We start from the raw sequence: 20,496 nt of genomic DNA, 5'->3' as shown, positions 1-20,496 counted from the left end.
GTGATGCATCTCCTCACATGGTAGCTCAGGATGGTTACCATGAGGGCCAGGGCAGACGCAAGGGAACGCTCTCTGTGCGCAGCCCGAGACTGATGGGCAGAGTCTCCTCTATGACATGATGTTTCATAGGCTTATTGAGCCAAATGAAAGAAATGGAAAATAGATTATGATCACTGGAAGTTTTGGACTAGTGTGTATATAAGTATATGTTTATGTTAATCACTTTAGGCACAAGATTGAGCCTTAGTAGTCTGAATCATTGTGTGGACAAGGCATATGTGATATTAGTTTGTATCTCTGATATATGAGAGGCAAGGACTTCTCAGAATTTTGCACCCAAAAAATCAACCCTGAGTGAGAAATCATTGTGACCATTGGTAAGACCACAAGGCTAGACCATTGGCAATGGCCAACAGCTAAAGATCTGTAATGGAGCCAATTGCTGCCTATGGCATCCTCAACTGAAAGGATGTTTGCATGAGCTTGGACCAATTTTACTGATGCTTGAGGACATCCAAGTTGAAGGTTGAAAACGAGCATCCCTCCATCAGCCTCAATCAGTCTGTTGGTAGAACTCTGTTCAGAAAACATATAAACTCGCTTTGCAATTCATATAGTTGAACCCAAAGGCTTCCCAGGAATCCAAGAGATCAAGGAGAGGAGTGGACTCTGTGGCACTGTCACACCAGAAGTGATTTTTGTCCAGGAAGGCGGCCTCCTGCAAGGGAGATATCCCAGAGGCTCAGGTTTGCTCCATCCTGTAGTTGCCATCTCCATCTTACAGGGTGCATGTCATGTCTGTGTTGAGCTTGAAAGGTGCTTCATCCATGAGCAGAACACAGTGGGTATATGTGTGCAGAGCATCTCATGTTCAGATATTTTGTGAATCTCTGTTTCAATGAGATCCCAGTTTGCAGCCAGCAATGGTTGCTTTAATGGTGTGCAGCATGGGGCCTTAGGAGACAATGTTCTAAACGAAAATCCCACAGGCAACTTTTAGCCATTGTGGGTGGTCTTTAAACACTAAAGAACAAACTAGGTCATGTCCTGAGCTTTAGTTCTAAAGGGGTCTCCAGGAAGCACTAAGGGAAGTGTCTGTATCATGACCATCTTTCATAACCCCAGTGCCTTCTAGGTAATAGACCCCATTCCAAGTGGTCTGATTACTGGTGATTATATGTAAATAGGTCTGAGTAGTATTTCTAAATGGGAAATATCCTGCCTGCAGAAGCCAATGAGCTCTAACAGGTGTTAACCTGCTTGAGAGCTGACAAAGTTGGGAGTAGTTTTTAAACTCTATCAGATATGCAGTGTTCCTCAGTGGATCAGATGGTGCTTAAGAATTTAACTGGAGTGGCAGGTCCTCGATCTTTTGCTGAAGAATATGCAGTCCCCTTTAGGAAATGCTGTAGCAAGTGTTTGAGTAGCTTTTGTGTGTCTAGTCAATCTCTTGCTAAGGGGAAATCACATAATTAAGAAGCCGACTCCAGAGTGACCAATAGCAGGTCTTTTGAGAGGGTCCTGCAGTGGGGAATGCTAGCCCCGGATACTGTGAGAGAGGGGTTTGAGTAGGTAGTAGACTCTGTGACTTTCATAAGTGATGACCCTGGTATCAGGTGCTTCTCAGAGCAGCCAATAATTGTAAGTCATCAAGTGACTCTCTAATGGTAGTCACTTAAATAATTAAAGGAAGCAGCAAAGACTTAGAATTAACTGGTGTTGAGTGGTTAAAAAGGAATGCAGCATAAGAAGTGAAACAGAAACCTCCTCCAAATACCCGATGTAACATGAAAATAGAGGAAATACAACTAATCCTGAAAGAGCAACTAGGAAGAAGACTGCAATAGATGGCCTATGTCTGGGTAAAAGAGAAGACCTCAGAGAAGAGGATAAAGTAGCAAATCCATGATCCGGTGGGACCCAAGACCCCCCCTCCACCCCAGCTCTCCAGTGGGAGGAAGAGAAATGGAGTGGGGAGAGAGTAGAAGCCCAGCACTGCTAAATACCCACGCCTGCTGTTGTTAAACACCTGAACACCTTCTCTGGGAGCACAAACCCACATTACATGGTGCTCTTGAGATTAGAGTGGTTGGAAAGCAAAGAAAGGCAGAATACTCAGACACTGAGATTCCAGCTGCTGGTGGACAACAGGTACCCACATCTGCCACTCCAGGACAAAAGAAAGGCAGGCACAATGAAATACTTCCCAGTAGTGAGAGGGCTGATAAAGGGGCAAGGATTTCACAGAGCATGCTGTTTAAGAGAGAGGACAGGTGAACAAAATCGTCCCGGCACACTAAGCCCAGCATGTTGGGAACATTCAGGAGCATCACATACTCCATCCCCCTGGCTGGCAACACAGCACTGAGGCCCCCCACTGCAGTACTCAGCCTGCTGCTTCTTCCTCCTGGCCGGCACCAGTTGGCAAACCTGCTCCCCGGCCATCATGACAGGCTAGCTGGAGGGCATCCCTGCCTTTGGCAGCTACAAGTGAATAGTGCAGAGGCTGCTCCCTGCACGGTGAGCACATTGGCCTCGCAGTCCAGGCAAGCACTGCAGCTGGTGAGCAGGAAAAGCTCGATCCTCCAGGCAGGCACTGGTGCCGCATGCTTGTGACCACCGCCATTGCTCCAGGGGCTGGGGAGCTCCAGATTGTAGATCTTCTGGGCACTAGGGAGTGCTGTGTACACAAAATTATGATTCCATAGTAGTCATTAGAAATATGAAATGGCAAAAGAACCTGGTACAAACCCAAATCCCTCAAACACCTGAAAGAGGGTGAAGTGATACTGAAACCACCAATCTTCTTGATAAAGACTTCAAAATAAAAATCATAAACATGCTCACAGAGCTACAGGAACATATACAAGACCTCAGGGAGGACTTCAAGAAAGGGATGAAAACTTGGAAAATACAGTAACTGAAATGAAATATGCAATAGAGGGATTTAAAAGTAGATTAGATGAGGTAGAGGAGATAGTAAATGAAATATAAATTATAGAACAGGAATACAAAGAAGCTATGGCACAGAGAGAAAAACACATATCTAGGAATGAAAGAATATTAAGACAACTATGTGACCAACCCAAACGGAACAATATTCACATTTTATGCATACCAGAAGAAGAGAAAGACAAATGGATAGAAAGTCTCTTTGAGGAAATAATTGCTGAAAACTTCCCCAGTCTGGGGAAGGAAAAGTCTCTCAGGCCATGGAAATACACAGATCTGCCAACACAAGGGACCCAAGGAAGACAACACCAAGACATATAATAATTAAAATGGTAACAATCAAGGAGAAACATATAGTATCGAAAGCAGCTAGAGAGAGAAAAAATATCATATACAAAGGAAAACCCATCAGGCTATCATCAGACTTCTCAGCGGAAACCTCATAGGCCAGAAGGAAGTGGCGTGGTATATTTAATGCAACAAAACAGAAGGGCCTCAAAACAAGAATGCTCTACTTGGCAAGATTGTCACTGAAATTTAAAGCAGGGATTAAACAATTTCCAGATAAGTAGAAGTTGAGGGAATTTACCTCCTACAAACTGTGTCTACAGTGTATTTTGGAGGGACTGCTAAAGGTAGAAGTGCTCCTAAGGCTAAGTAGTTGTAACCAGAGAAAATAAAACCACAGTAAAGGAAGTAGATCAATTAATTACTAAGCAAATGCAAAATTAAATCCTCTACCCACAAAGTCAGTCAAGGAATAGACAGAGTATAGAATATAATACCTAATATATAAAGAATGGGGGAGGAAGAAAAAGAAGGGAAGAAAAAAGGAGAACCTTTGTATAGTGTTTGAATAGCATAATAAGCAAGTTAAGTTAGACTGTTAGACAGTAACAAGCTGTCCTTGAACCTTTCATAACCATGAATATAAAGCCTGCAATGGCAATACGTACATATCTATCGATAATCACCCTAAATATATATGGACTGAATGCACCAATCAAAAGACATAGAGTTACAGAATGGATGAAAACACAAGACCCATCTATTTGCTGCCTACAAGAGACTCACTTGGAACCCAAAGATATACACAGACTAAAAGTGATGGGGTGGAAAAAGGTATTTCATGCAAATAATAGGGAGAAAAAAGCAGATGTTGTAGTATTTGTATCAGACAAAATAGACTTCAATACAAGGAAAATAACAGGACACAAAGAAGGACAATACACAATGATAGAGGAGTCAGTTCAAGAGGAGTTATAACCATAATAAATATCTATGCCCTAGCATAGGACCACCTAGTTTTGTGGAACAAATACTAACAGAATTAAAGGTGGAAATAGAATGCAATGCATTCATTTTAGAAGACTTCAACACACCACTCACTCCAAAGGACAGATCAACCACACAGAAAATAAGTAAGGAGACAGAAGCACTGAACAACACATTAGAACAAATGGACCTAACAAACATGTACAGAACACTCCATCCAAAAGCAGCGAGATGCACATTCTTCTCAAGTGCACCCAGAACATTTTCCAGAATAGATCACATACTAGAAAACAAAAACAGCCTAAGGTAATTCAGATGGATTGAAATTGTATGAACCAGCTTCTCAGACCACAAAGATATGAAACTAGAAATAAATTATGCAAAGAAAACAAAAAGGCTCACAAACACATGGAGGCTTAACAAAACAAAATCATCTTAAATAATCAATTGATCAATGACCAAATAAAAACAGAAATCAAGCAACATATGGAGACAAATGAAAACAACAGCTCAACACCCCAAAATCCGTGGGATGAATAATCCCAGATGAATAGTCTAAGCTCATAATTAATGAAACTAGGAAAAGAAGACCAATGAGGCCCAAAGTCCATAGGAGAAAGGATATAATAAAGATCAGAAAATAAATAAATAAAATTGAGAAGAATAAAACAATAGAAAAAAATGAATGAAACCAAGAGCTGGTTCTTTGAGAAAATAAACAAAATAGATAAGCCCTAGCCAGACTTATTAGGAGAAACAGAGAATCTACACACATAAACAGAATCAGAAATGAGAATGGAAAAATCATAATGGACACCAAAGAAATACAAAGAATTATTAGAGAATCCTATGAAAACGTATATGCTAACAAACTGTATAATCTAGAAGGATGGACAGCTTTCTAGAAAAATACAACCTTCCAAGACTGACCAAGGAAGAAACAGAAAATCTAAACAGACCAATTACCAGCAATGAAATTGAATTGATAATAAAAAAACTACCCAAGAGCAAAACTCACGGGCCAGAATGGATTCACCACTGAATTTTATCGGACATTTAGAGAAGACCTCATACCCATTCTCCTTAAAGTTTTCCAAAAAATAGAAGAGGAGGGAAAACTTCCAAACTCATTCTATGAAGCCAACATCACTCTAATACCAAAACCAGGCAAAGACACCACAAAAAAGAAAATTACAGAGCAATGTCCCTGATAAACATAGATGCAAAAATACTCAACAAAATATTAGCAAACCAAATTCAAAAATACATCAAGAGGATCATACACAATTATCAAGTGGGATTAATCCCAGGGATGCAAGGATGGTACAACATTCGAAATCCATCAACATCATCCACCGTATCAACAAAAAAAAGGACAAAAACTACATGATCATCTCCATCGATGCTGAAAAAGCATTCGACAAAATTCAACATCCATTCATGATAAAAAATCTCAACAAAATGGGTATAGAGGGCGAGTACCTCAACATAATAAAGGCCATATGTTACAAACCCACAGCGAACATCATACTTAACAGCAAGAAGCTGAAAGCTTTTCCCCTAAGATCGGGAGCAAGACAAGGATGCCCACTCTCCCCACTTTTATTGAACATAGTACTGGAGGTCCTAGCCACAGCAATCAGACAAACAAAGAAATACAAGGCATCCAGATTGGTAAGGAAGAAGTCAAACTGTCACTATTTGGAGATGGCATGATATTGTACATAAAAAACCCTAAGGAATCCACTCCAGAACTACTAGAACTAATATCTGAATTCAGCAAAGTTGCAGGATACACAGAAATCTGCTGCATTCCTATACACTAATGATGAACTAACAGAAAGAGAAATCAGGAAAACAATTCCATTCACAATTGCATCAAAAAGAATAAAACACCTAGGAATAAACCTAACCAAGGAAGTGAAAGACCTATACCCTGACTAAAAGACATTCTTAAGAGAAATTAAAGAGGACACTAACAAATCGAATTTCATCCCATGCTCTTGGCTAGGAAGAACTAATATTGCCAAAATGGCCATCCTGCCTAAAGCAATCTACAGATTCAATGCAATCCCTATAAAAATACCAACAGCATTCTTCAGCAAACTGGAACAAACAGTTCTAAAATTCATATGGAACCACAAAAGACCCAAAATAGCCAAAGCAATCCTGAGGAGGAAGACTAAAGCAGGGGGGAATCTCACTTCCTAACTTCAAGCTCTACTACAAAGCCACAGTAATCAAGACAGTTTGGTACTGGCACAAGAACAGACCCACAGTGGAACAGAATAGAGAATCCATATACTAACCCAAACATATATGGTCAATTAATATATAATAAAGAAGTCGTGGATATACAATGGGGAAATGACAGCCTCTTCAACAGCTGGTGTTGGTACAACTGGACAGCTACATGTTTGAGAATGAAACTGGATAATTGTCTAACTCCATACACAAAAGTAAACTGGAAATGGATCACAAACTCTGATCCTGCATATCTCCATGCCCCCACCCGATATTGTTTTCATGTCCAACATCTTTATACATTGTGTGCCTGTTAGCATAGTTTTATAGTTACTGTTTATGGTATTGTTTCTTAATCATATTGGAAACAGAAGGAGAACTCACAAACAAAAATACAGTAACACTAGATTTACATTTACCTATGTAGCACTGTTTGCCCCTGATCTTCATGATGTCATCTGGCTTAGTGCTAGCAAACAGTGTCTTTTCATTTCAGCCTGTGGACTCCCTGGATGAATATCTGAATGCATATACACACATTTGAAAGCAATAAACACTGAGAATGGGTTAGCTATCATGACAATCTTAAAAGGGGGAACACAAAAGAGTACTTGTCACATGCTTTATGTAAGGGTCAAGGACACCAACACTAGTCAGTGGGGTCAGACACCATGTAATGGCAATAAAGTAATCTCATTAACACGTGGTCCTAATGTCTCACAGATCTGAGATCCAGTCATAGAGAGCCTACTTACTTGATCCATCTGGACTTTTGTTTGCTGTGCTGCAAATATGGAAAATATTAGCACCTTACAATCTACTTATCATGATAATTAAACAAAATATGCATTTTATTGATTAGTTAAAAGAAGTCATGACTGACACCACTCCACAGATGAAAGAGTTTCATAACTTCCTGTGAATTCACCACATAAGAAATAAATGAAGCTTGGTTTTATTAAGAAAATCCTTGTGAGTATGTGCTGCTAAAACAACCACGCACAGAACATCATGGTAGAGAAAGATGGAGATAAGAACACTTCTTAATGCCAGAGACATGGACAGACAGACTCACAAGCTGCAGTGAACATCACAGGAGGACTTGGAATTTCACTGTAGCAACACTAATACACAGAATTGAGAGAGCAGGTAGGGAAAAACAAAACCAGGCATAGAAAAGACTCGAGGAAACAGAAAATGAGACTGGGAGAAGATTGTTTGGTACCAGTGATGAGATATCCAAATTAGAACTTTTAAGGAGACCTATTTTACAGTCCCTGTGAATGCCCATTACAATGGGATTGAATTAGTGGCACCAAGGGCTGCCCATGGCTCTGAATATTTTCTGAAGAGCATGTTTCACATCATTATTCCTCAGGCTGTAGATGAAGGGGTTCAGCATGGGGGTGACCACAGTGTACATCACAGAGGCAATGATGTCCTTGTCCTTGGAGTCAGCTGATGAGGGGAAGTAGTAAACACCTGCAATTGTCCCATAGTATAAAAGCACTGCAGAGAGGTGGGAGCCACAGGTAGACAAGGCTTTGGAGATTCTTTTGAGGGAGGGGACTTTCAGGATGATGACTGCCATGCGGATATATGAGCCCAGGATCGCACTCAATGGCAGGATGAAGACCAGTCCTCCTACAGTGAGTATGAGCAGCTCATTGAGGGAGGTGTCTGAGCAGGAGGACTTGAGCACAACAGCAAGATCACAAAAGAAGTGGGGAATGGTCGTCCCTGCACGGAAGGACAGCTGGTTCACAAAGAGGGTGTGCAGAAGAGCCTGGGCACAGGAGGAGAGCCAGCACCCAACCACAAGGAGGATACACACCTCGTCCCTCATGATGCTGGTATAGTGGAGAGGGTGACAGATGGCCACATACCTGTCATACGCCATCACTGCGAGGAGAAAGCTGTCAAGGGAACCAAACAATACAAAGAAATACACCTGAGAAATGCACCCAGAATAGGTGATAGTTCGGCACTGCCTCTGCATGTTCGTCAGCATCTTTGGGACAGTGATGGATGCAAAGGAGACGTCAGAGAGGGCCAGGTGGCTGAGGAAGAAGTACATGGGGGTGTGGAGGCTTGAGTCCAGCCTGACGAGCAGGATGATGAGCAGGTTCCCCAGCACCGTGGTCAGGTACATGCCCAGGAACAGGGCGAAGAGCACGCCCTGCTGCTCTGGGGGGACGGGGAGCCCCAGGAGGAGGAACTCGGACATGCTGCTCTGGTTCCCAGGCCTCATGCTGGGCTGTTACCTGCTGGGGATAAGGGAGGGAGAGGAATATGAGAAGAAACAATGGAGATACATTCCAAGTTACAACTTTTGTGAAATCAACAACTTTTAAACTACATTCCTCTTAATTTGTCCTGCCTGTGGGTGGTGCCTCATCATGTATCCCAGTCTGGCTCCAGTTATATATGTATACGTGGGAAGATTATATATGCCAAATATATGGAGCACACATGTGTGTGATATGTTATATGTATGTATATATCCCCATATATATACATATATATTGAAATTCGACTACAGTGCTAAATAAAAATGTCTGTTTGTGTCTATGTGACTCTCTCCATGCAATTTTCTGTAAGTTAAAAATGACGAAATACTGGTTATTTCATGTAGCTCAGTCTAATTTATTGAACAGTTAATATTTATCTGGTAAATTACTATGACAAAGGAGGCAAGAATACACACTGGGAAGAAGGCAGTCTCTTCATAAATGGTGTTGGGAAAACTATACAACTACATGCAAAAGAATAAAACTGGACCAGTTCTTACACTATACACACAAAAATAAACTGGAAATGGTTAAAGACTTTGTACAAGATGTAAAACCAGAAAACTCTTAGCAGAAAACACAAGCAGTAAACTCTTGGGTATTGACCACCTGGATATGTCTCCCAGAGAAGGGAAATGAAAGAATAAACAAGTGGGACTTAGATCTAACTAGCAAACTTCTGCACGGCACGGTGCCTAACTTTCTTTGCCTGGATGGTAAGTGCACGTGAAGGGTCAGGAAATCGAGGGCCTCAGTCACATGCAGGTATGTGACAGTGACAGGAGCTCCTCTTCAGGACAGAGTGCTGGGGCACCGGTTATCTCAGCTGGTGGTGCCCCACAGGGAGGGTGGGTAGGACATACTGGAGATCATGGTTGCAAGTTAGAAGCCTGCAACCATGCACACACACACACACACACACACACACACACACACACACACACACACACATTGGTGACTTGAGGATCCATTCATCTGTGTCCAATGTGTCAAATTCCTTTCTAAGGGGAGGAACGCTAGTATGTGCCTCATTCATAAACGCTCACATGCATTCAAATCATAAATTACACACAAGCTAACACATGCACAATATGCAATAATGTGTCACCCACAAATACACTCACAGTGCACCACTGACACACAAGCACCATACATCAGCTAAAACACGCTACTCACACACCACAAATACCTAACTCATAACTATACATGCATGTCAGGGAAAACACACAAGGCCTCGCACAATAGAAGACACTCACAAGAAACCCACTCCAACTCTCATGCACACCCACCACACACTCACTACAACAAGTGGTGCACACACTCCCATCACTGAGAGGCAAGCTTTGGCCCCTTATGACCCACGCCCTTCCTGGGGAGGCCATCAGTGTGGGACAGTTAAGCCTCTTTGGTCACAGTCACCATCATTAAACTACTGCCAGCATCCATGCACATGGTAACACACTCATGGTGCAGACATCCAGAGGCCAGCACACAGGACATGTCCTGCTCTCACACCCGGGTGCACCCCACACAGTGGCACAGCATTAGCGCCCACTGTGAGCAGAGGTGTGAGCCCTCTGACCCTGTTCCTCAGCAGATTGGGAGGCTTCTTCTCCCACAGTGGAGACAACAGTCTTACCCCCATTGCTGGGCTCTGACTGGCTCAGCTGTGACCTGCCCAGTGGGGAATCCTGACAACAGGAAGCAAATATTGAGGCTCACAGGCATGAAGCAGGAGTCAATAGTCACATGCTGGGAGGCAGATCACTTGGTGTGCATGTGCTAAAGAGAGCCCAGATTGAATCTAACTCGGGAAAAGAATTAGCCTGTCGTCAGATACGACACACACAGAAACACCCGGACACACACGCATGTACATGCTACTGTCCAAACATACACAATAATGCATGCACACACCCACACTCATACACACAGATATTCATACGCATACCCTCAAGCACAAACGCAGATCCACTGCGAAGTGTACATTTCCAGCACTTCTGACCTGTTCCACTCATCTTTGTGTGTAGACACCTCTTCCAGAAGTGGCCTAAACCCTCATTTTCTCTTCACGGGAAAGCAGGATCCATCATGGGTTAATTGGCCAATTTCTTACCTCCAGTGTAGATGAGTGTGTCCAGGGAGAACTGAAGTCACAGGAGATGGTGTCTCTAATAGAGATGTTTTGAATCCATATTTCCTGGGCACGGTTCCAGCTCAAACTTTTCTTGGCTAGGGTCCTGCTGCGACTCATATTTATATTTAATTTTTAAATGATTTCATGCTTAGAAAAGCTGTAAAGATGATAGTAGGAATTTCTGAACCACCCTCACTGACACTCCATGAAGGTTAATATTTTACTAATTTACATTTTGTGTATATGGCAGGGGGTCGAGGATAGAGATTCAGGCTGTAGATCTTTGGTAGGCATGCCCCAGTGTGTGTTATCAAAAGGCACATTTCTTTCCGTTGTGAGAAGCTCTCCACTCTTCACTCAGGAAGAGAATTTAAGAGAAAGTTTGCTATTCATACACAGAACTCCTGGGGAGAGCTGAGTGGGTGCGGGAGGTTGAGTAGGTTTGGTGAAGCAGAGGGAGTGGTATTGGGACTTTGTAGTGGTTAAGGGAGGTGCTGGGGAAACACATCGTGTGCTGCGGTAACCGAGCATATTGCCTGTGTTCCTTATCCACATACAGGATAAAACACACAAAGGAGACAAATGCCCCTTGACCGGCCAGCAGAACACCTGAGGCCAGGGGTCATCAGCAGCCACACCTGCCACAGAGCCCTGCCTCTCACTCCGGGCTTTCAGGGCAGCGGCAGCTCGGATCACATGTTTGGATAATATTTTGCACATTTCCTGACTGGCATCAGTGATTTCATTTTGTTGTGTGACGTTGTGGCCTCCATGGTGGCACCAGGACCCCCAGTCAGTCAGCACAATAAGGGTGATGGAGCTTGAATTGAACGCGGGCTGGCTGGTGAGCATAAGGCTGATGAGCTTTAAGAAGCAACGTGAGTGCTGGTCACTGTCACCACTGCCTAGAACTCCAGAAGGGATGAGGCGTGTTTCCTGAGACCCCGTGTTGTACGTTGGGCATTGTCAGGAATGGTGGGGTGGGCACGATGCCAGTGGAGTCACCTGCCAAGGTCAAGGCATTCCTCAGAGGCATTTCAGTTTGGCCTCAATGACCCAGAAACTGTGTCCATGTCACTACGTAATCCCCATGATGCCACCAGTGATCACACACCCAGTGCTGTGCCCTCGCACACAGGGATCAGGCTTGTTGCTGGGAGGACCATGGCGGAGGAGAGGGAATGCTGTCTGCACGCAGCCCGGGGCCGAAGGGCGGAGGCTCCTCCGTGACCTGATGTTTCACACGCCTACTGAGCCAGAGGGAAAGAAATGGAACATGGACTGTGATCTTAGGAAGTTTGGGACTGGTGTCTATACATATATGTTTATAATAATCACTTTAAGCAAAGATTGGGCCTTAGTAGTCCTAATCATTGTGTGGACAGAGACATGTGTGCTCTAAATCTGTATCTGGTATTTGAGAAGCAAGGAATTCTCAGAGTTCTTTACCAAGAAAAGTAAATAATGAATAAGAAATCATTGTGACCATTGGTAAGGACACATGGCTACACCACTGGCAATGGCCAACAACTGAGCATGTGAAATGGGGTCATTTGTTGGCAAGGGCATCTTCTGAAGTCAGCATGTTTGCCTGGGTTTGGCCAACTGCACTGAGCCTTGGAGGCATCCTAGTTGAGGGATGAAAACGAGCTTCCGTCCACCAGCCTCCATCAGGTTGCTGGTGGCACTCTGTTCAGAAAATATCTAATCTCACTTTGAAGTTCATTTCATTGAACCCAAAGGGTCCCAGGAATCCCAGAGATCAAGGAGAGGGGTGGCCTCCTGCAGCACTGTGACATCAGAAGTGATTTTTGGCCAGGGAGGCGGCCTCCTGCAGGGGGGATATGCCTGAGGCTCAGGTTTCCTCCGTCCTGTAGATGCCGTCTCCATCTAACTGGGTGCACCCCATGTCTATGCTGAGCTTGCCGGGTGCTGCCTCCATGACCAGGACACAGAGGCCAAAGGTGTGCAGAGCATCACATGTTCAGGACTTTTGAGAATCTCAGTCTCAGTGAGAGCCCCGTTTGCAGCCAGCAATGGTTGCTATGATGGTGTGTGGAATGGGGCCTTAGGAGACAATATTCTAGACGAGAACCCCACAGGCAACTCTTATCCATTATGGGTCGCCTTAGACACTAAAGAACATACTAGGTCATGTCCTGAGCTTTAATTGTAAAGGGGTCTCCAGGAGACACTAAGGGAAGTGTCTGTATCATGACCATCTTTCATAACCCCAGTGCCTTTTGCTGTAATGGGCCCCATTCCAAGCTGGCTGATTGCTGGCGGTCATGTAAATAGGTCTCAGTACTAATTGTAAATGGGAAATATGCCACCTGCCGAAGCCTAAGTGATCTAACAGGTGTCGGCCTGCTTGAGAGCTGACAAAGACGGGAGTAGGCTTTAAATTCTACCAGATATGCAGTATCCCTCAGTGGATCAGATGGTGCTTAAGAATTTAACTGGAGTGGCAGGTCCTTGAGCCTTAGGTGGGGAGTATGCCAGACCCTTTGGGAAAGGCCGTAGCAAGTGTTTGAGTAGCTTGTATGTGTCTAGTCAATCTCCCCCTAAGAGGATGTGATCCATATATTGACACCCCTGGGTGCCTGGGGACAGCTAGATCTGCTCAAACCTTGCCAGCAGGAGGTGTGTATGATGAGTGGACTGTTGAGGCTCCCCACAGGCACCCAAGTACAGGTGTATCATGTCCCTTCAAAAGTGAATGGAAATTGAATCTGAGAGGCTATTAAAGTTGGCTATTAATATATGTGGCCATGTAAGAGGTGCACTGTTAACTGCCCAGTACTTGTCAGTGAGGATGGAATGGCCTTGGTCATTTCAACTCTGCTATGTAGAGGAGACTTAGTGGATGGGACCCCAGCGTGAAGGTTATTGTATCCAACACAAGTGACCATTCGTACATCCAAGTTTCAGAACAGGCCAAATTGGGATCTTAAATTAAAAAACAAAAGAAATAATTATCCCTTCTCTTAAAAGATCTTGGATAATTGCTCTCAAGCCTGGGGAGTCTTGTTTCAGTTTATACTGAGCCATACTAAGAACTTGAAGAGTTGCGGCAAGAAAATGGCATCCCATTTGGTGAAGGCAACAGTTTTGGCCTATTTTTACTTAATTGCAGGGTCCACGTAGCCATCTAGAACATACATACCAGCGATGGAAATCAAAGAAGGTTGGGAACTATGACATCTGAAAAATTAGACAAGGTTATTCGGCCAGTGGTCAGGGTAAGGCAGGCTTGTTTTCCTTCCATCTGTGTGTAATAGCACCTGGAGACCATGGAGAGCTCCTTCCCGAAATTCAGTGGGCTCCTGAGATTGCTGTGGTTGATACTGGGATCAGTCAAGTCCAAAAAAGGTTGGTTACTGTGAGGTAATGAACGGGCCACCTGGGTGGCGTAAGGGTGATGGTCCCTAGGTGGCACCCAGGCCCAGGGGCATGCCATGTCCCTAATGAGGCTGTGTTAGATCAGGGAATGCACATTGGGTTCTGCACCAGGGACCTGGGTTCAGGGGAGGAAGAGATTGGATGCCCTGTGTAGCTTGTCAGAAGAGCCTGAAGCTCCTTGGGCTTCCTACTGGGAATCATAACTAGGAAGCCAACTCCAGAGCCACCAATTCCAGATCTTTTGATGAGGGTCCTGCAGTGGGGGAAGCTGGTCCTGGAAAGTCAGGAATGGGGGTCTGAGTCCATAGTAGGCTCTGTGACTGTGGTTAGCTTTGACCTGGGGATCAGGTGCTCCTCAGAGCAGCCAATAATCTTAGGCCATCAAGTGACTCTCTAAGAATAGGCATTTAACTAATTAAAGGGGGCAGGGAAGCCTTAGAATTTGCTGGTGTTCCCTGAGGAATAGCTACCAGGTGTAAGCGTCAGCAGTTGTCTCCTCCGGACTGGATAGAACTTCCTGTCCATTGGAGCGCTCAGCAAAGGGAAACACCCCTTGACCATATCAATGTTCCTTAATACTCGGTGTCCCTCTTCTGAAGTTGCCATTTGGTGAGGACATGTGCTTTAATGAGTACGGGAGGAGGGTGGGCTGTTTTCCAGGCCATGGATCCCAGTGCAGCGGAGGAAAGTCTGCGGATGGGCCCGGGTGTTGCAGTAGGAGGTGCTCCCATTTCCAGAAGTCTATTGGATCCTGCTATTCCTTGAGAATCTGATGGGATCCCTTATTAATTGTGGAAGGCCAGATATGCCCCCCAATTATCACACCTTGTCAGGAGGTAATGATAATATGAGCCAGCACTGTGTATGCACAAGAGCCATTTAGCATCTTTTTCATATGATAATTGCATGAAATAATTAATAAATTTGCATTTCCAGTTGAGTGATATCTTAGGCATCTGCTTTGGTTTCCTCCCCTTATTGTTGTGTGAGTGGTTATAGGATATACATTCATGGGTCTTCTCTACCCAGAACCTGGTGGTAAGCTTCCTCCTCCAGGCAGGCCCCATCAGTACCGTCACACTTAGAGAACCGCCGCAGATGTTACCTCAGTGGCTTTAGGGGAACCCTTTTCATAATTGTCTGTGGCCCAGGACAGCTCAGGACCACGGTCCTTGTTGCAACAGAGGCACAGAAAGCAGCAGCAGCCGTGGCTTCTCAGGACCTGGTGAGCCTTCCTCTTGGCTCACAAGTCACACAGACCTTGCTGTCTCTCTCTCTCTCTCTCTCTCTCTCTCTCTCTCTCTCTCTCTCTCTCCCTCTCTCTCTCCCTTTCCCCTTCTTTCCCCTTTTGTCTCTTTTTCACAAACACTGGCTCATTCATGAATGCTTATCCAAAGGGCATGTAAGTAGATTTACTAGGGTTACTTTTTGCCCTTTGAAGAATCAAGTTATCTGAAATGCCGGGAGGGTTAATAAGTTTTTTTTTTCATTCTACTCTTCTTGGTTCATTTCTTCTTTGTTTGAAAAGTTGAAAGATAACATCATCCAAATTATCCAGATAGGTGTGCTCGTCTCCCAACTTTTCTACCCCATTTGCACCCACACTTGTAATAATCAAACTCAGTGGTTTATTTTTTAATAAACTTTTTATTTTCTATAATTTTTGTTTCATAGAAAGATTATAAAAATAGTACAGAGACTTCCTATACCCTTCACAAGGTTTCTGCTATTGTTAATATCTTACATAACCATGGTCATTCAGCAAATCAAGACATTAGCATTGGTAGATTACCACTAAGTAAACTACAATCTTTCTTTGGATTTTTACTAGTTTTCCCATTCACGTCCTTTTTGTGTTCTAGGATCCATTTCAGAAAAGACATTGCATTTAGACCCACTTTTATGTAGTCTTTTAATTTGAGGAGCTGCCCCTGTCAGTAAGAATCAGTTGATAGATAAGGCAGGATACAGCGGACCCAGGGAAGCTGTTTCTAAAGCCGCCCCAGCCGTCATCTAATCAAGAAATGACGTGGCCTTCTCAAGTGAATTGGCTGTAGAATCCATTTCAGAGTCATTATTTTCTGGTACATTATTCTTGTTCCCTTTACTCAAGTGAATAGATACTAAGTATATTATTTCCTCTTTATTTTATTTTATTGCAGTAATATGTACATTACATGAAATTGATCATTTTAGCCATTTATAGTTCATTCATTTAGCCATATAATTCAGTGGCATGATGTACATTCACCATGTTGTGCAACCACCACCAATATTGAGTTCCAGCATTTTACATTCCTTCAAACAGAAACCACGTGCTCTTTAAGAGGTTGTTCCCCATTCCTTCCTCCCCACAGTCCATACCAACCAGTAGTCTTCTTTCTGTCTCTATGGATTTGCCTATTCTGGATATTTTATATAAACAGAAACATGTAATATGTGCTCTGCTGAGTCTGGGTTCTTTCACTTAGCATATTTCCAAAGCTTATCCGTGTTGTAGCATCTGTCAGTACTTCAGACCTTTACAACTATTTCACTGTGCAAATGCACTACATTTGTTTATCCATTTATCTGTTGATGGACATTGGGATTATTTCTACCTTGTGAGTGCTGAACAGAGCTGCTGCATTCACGTACAAGTGTTTGTTTTGTTACCTGTTTTCACATCTTTTGCATCTATAGCCACAAGTGGAGTTGCTAGATCATGTGGTAATTCTAAGTTTAACTTACTGAGAAAGAACCAAAATGTTTTGGTTGGAGGCACAATGGCTGCACCACAGTTACCTTTCACCAGCAATGTGTGAGGGGTCCAGTTTCTCCAAATCCCAGCCAACACTGGTTATTTTTCATTTACAAAATTATGAGCATCATAGTAGGTGTGAAATTGTGGATTTGATTTGCATTTCCCTAATGACTATGGATGTAGAGCATTTTTTCATGTGTTAGTTGGCCATTTGAATATCTTCTTTGGAAAATGTCTATTTACTTCTTTGGCCCAGTTTTTATTGGAGTAGTATGTCTTGTAGTTCTGAGGGTTTCTTCATATTTTGGGGGGGCTCTGTTATTAGGTGTATATGTTTGTAATTGTTACATCTTCCTAGTGGTTGACAGTTTAACCAGTATAAAATATTCTACTTAGTCTCTTGGTACAGTTTTTTATTTCAAGTCGATTTGTCTGACATGAGTATAGTTAAAGTTATATTTCAGTTACTATTTGCAAGGAAAATCTATTTCCATCCTTTCATTTTCAACTCCTTGTGTCTTTGGATTTGAAATGAGTATCTTATTAAGCATATACAAAAGGATGATGCTTTTTTAAAAAACCTTTTTTCCAGTCTCTGCTTTTAAATTCAAGACTATAGTCCACATATATTTAAGGCAATTATTGATGAGAAAGTTCTCACCTCTCCATTTTGCTATTTGGTTTCCACATGCTTAGTATATATTTTATTACTAAATTATCCATTACCTCCTTCTTTTGTGTTTAATTATTTTAGTGTATTTTTTATTTTTATGTAATTTCTTTTTTCTGTGTGTATCTTAGTTGTTTTCTCAGTGGTTACCTTGGAGATTCCAATAATAATCTTAAACATAAACACCATAGTTTGAATTAGTACTACTAAGCTCCAATAGCACACAAACCTGTGGTCCTGTTTGCCTCCATGTCTCCCCCTCTATATTGTTATTGTCATAAATGACGTCTCATTGCTACACATTGTGTGACTAGAATTAGCATAGATTTATAAGTATTGCTTTATGAATCTGTGTTTTCATATTGCAGGAAATGAAAGTGAAAAATAAAGTAATACTGGCTTTGCTTTTTACTTATATAGCTGTGTTTCCCACTTATCTTTATGTCTGCAAATGACTTTAAGTTACCATAAGATATCTTTTCATTTCAGCCTAAAGTGAATATATTAATATATATAGAACATTTGAAAACTATAAACATTGAGAATGAGTTAACCCTAAATATACTGAATTTTAAAAATGGAATGCCAGAGTACTTTTGAGTGCTATCTATAAGGATCAAAAACATCCAAACGGGTTATGATATTAAATGATATAAGAAACCAGGATAATGGCAATGTACATGACATGAAATTGATCATTTTAGCCATTTATAGTTCATTCATTTAGCCATATAATTCAGTGGCATGATGTACATTGACCATGTGGCAATATAATAAACTGGTTAAATACAGGGTTTCAAAGTCACATGTTTGAGATGAAATCTTAGGGAAGCTACTTACTTAATCTCTAATCTGGAAATTTGCAACATATTAGCACCATTTTAAGTGGCTTGAGCTGAGGATTAAATAAAATGTAAATGATTAATTAGGACCAGATGTGATAGACACTATTCAGTAAACAAAACAGTGTGGTAAGTTCTTCTGATTTTCCCAAACATGAAATGAATGAAGTTTAGTGGTATTAAGAAATTCATGTGAATATGTATTGATATCAGTACCATTTAAAGATCAGTACCATTGAAGAAAAAGATAGAGATAAGAACAATTCTTATAGTCCAGGGATATGGGATCATAGACTCACAAGCTTGCAGTGAACATACAGGAGGGACTGGAATTTCACTGTAGTAAACTTCATCCATACACAGATTTCCAAGAGCAGGCAGGGAAAATAAACAATCAGGAGAAGAAGAAGGTGAGGAAGCATAAAATGAGACTGGGAGAAGAATGGTGATAGCAATACAAATTATTCACCTAGCAACTTATAAAGGAGACCTATTTTATAGCCCCCATGAGTGCCCATGACAGCAGGACTGCATTAATGACTTAAAGTGGAAACCTTGCCTCTGATAATTTTCAGAAGAGCACATTTCATATCACTGTTCCTCAGGGTGTAAATGAAGGGGTTCAGCATGGGGGTGACCATAACGTACATCAGTGAAGCAATGATGTCCTTATCTTTGGACTTTCCTGATGAGGAGAAAAAGTAAACACCTGCAAGTGTCCCATAGTATAAACACACTATGAAGAGGTGGTAGCCACAAGTAGACAAGGCTTTGGAGATTCTTTTGAGAGATGGGACCTTCAGGATGATGACTGCCATGCGGATATAAGAGCCCAAGATCCCACTCACCGACACGATGAATAACAGTCCACCTTCCATGTGGATGAGCAGCTCATTGAGGGAGGTGTCTGAGCAGGAGGACTTGAGCACAACAGCAAGATTACAAAACAAGTGGGGAATGATCGTCCCTGCACAGAAGGATAACCGGCCCACAGGGAGGGTGTGCAACAGAGCCTGGGCCCAGGAGGAGAGCCAGCACCCGACCATGAAAATGTTACACACCTTGTCCCTCATGATGGTGGTGTAGTGGAGAGGGTGACAGATGGCCACATACCTGTCGTACGCCATCACTGTGAGAAGAAAGTCATCAAGGGAACAAAAGAATATGATGAAATACACCTGTGAAATGCATCCCAAATATGTGATAGATCGGCTCTGACTACGCATGTTCGTCAGCATCTTTGGGACAGTGATGGATGAAAGGGAGACGTCAGAGAGGGCCAGGTGGCTGAGGAAGAAGTACATGGGGGTGTGGAGGCGCGAGTCCAGCCTGATGAGCAGCATGATGAGCAGGTTCCCCAGCACCGTGGTCAGGTACATGCCCAGGAACAGGGCGAAGAGCACGCCCTGCTGCTCCGGGGGGACGGGGAGCCCCAGGTGGAGGAACTCGGACACGCTGCTCTGGTTCCCAGGCCTCATGCTGGGCTGTTACCTGCTGGGGATAAGGGAGGGAGAGGAATGTCAGAAAAGATGATGGGGATATGTTCCATATTGTACTTTTCTGACTAAAGAGTGACTTTTTAACTATATTCCTGTTCATTAGTCCCACCTGTGATTGCATGCTTTGTCACTGCATCCCAGTCTGCTCCGGGAAATATCACACTAAGTGAGGAAGATGTACAGAAACAAGAGGACATTCACAGTTTCATCCAACCATTATTTATTATTGAACATTGAGTCTGAACCCTGCCCTCCACTAGGAACTGAGAATGCAGCAGTGAAGAAAAATACAAGGTCCTTGCCCTCTGTAATACGCTATTTCATGGGCTTACTGGGTAATTTATGACACTGTGTCAGAGCGAACCTCTAATAGTTCACTGTGGCAGAAATAGTAGATGAACCCCAGCAAAGTCGTATCAGTTGTTTCTACCTTAAAGTAAT

The 20,496-nt window shown here is 42.8% G+C and overlaps 1 protein-coding gene across 1 annotated transcript; it reads right to left on the bottom strand.

Moving 5' to 3' along the window:
• Positions 1–7,776: 7,776 nt before the first annotated feature.
• LOC118927350 (olfactory receptor 1J4-like) lies at positions 7,777–20,034 on the bottom strand. The gene is made up of 3 exons (XM_057498999.1): positions 19,541–20,034; positions 10,394–10,396; positions 7,777–8,723 (listed from the first exon to the last, which is right to left on the bottom strand). Exons 1-3 carry the CDS (start codon positions 20,032–20,034, stop codon positions 7,778–7,780), a joined length of 1,443 nt encoding a protein of 480 aa, XP_057354982.1. The 3' UTR covers position 7,777.
• Positions 20,035–20,496: the final 462 nt, after the last annotated feature.

Source organism: Manis pentadactyla, chromosome 3 (genome assembly GCF_030020395.1).
Source record: "Manis pentadactyla isolate mManPen7 chromosome 3, mManPen7.hap1, whole genome shotgun sequence".
NCBI classification, from domain to species: domain Eukaryota; kingdom Metazoa; phylum Chordata; class Mammalia; order Pholidota; family Manidae; genus Manis; species Manis pentadactyla.
This window is presented reverse-complemented; position numbering and strand designations above follow the sequence as displayed.

Coding starts and splice junctions, on each gene's coding strand:
- LOC118927350 (XM_057498999.1), bottom strand. CDS start 20,034: ATGAGGCCTGGGAACCAGAGCAGCGTGTCCGAGTTCCTCCACCTGGGG.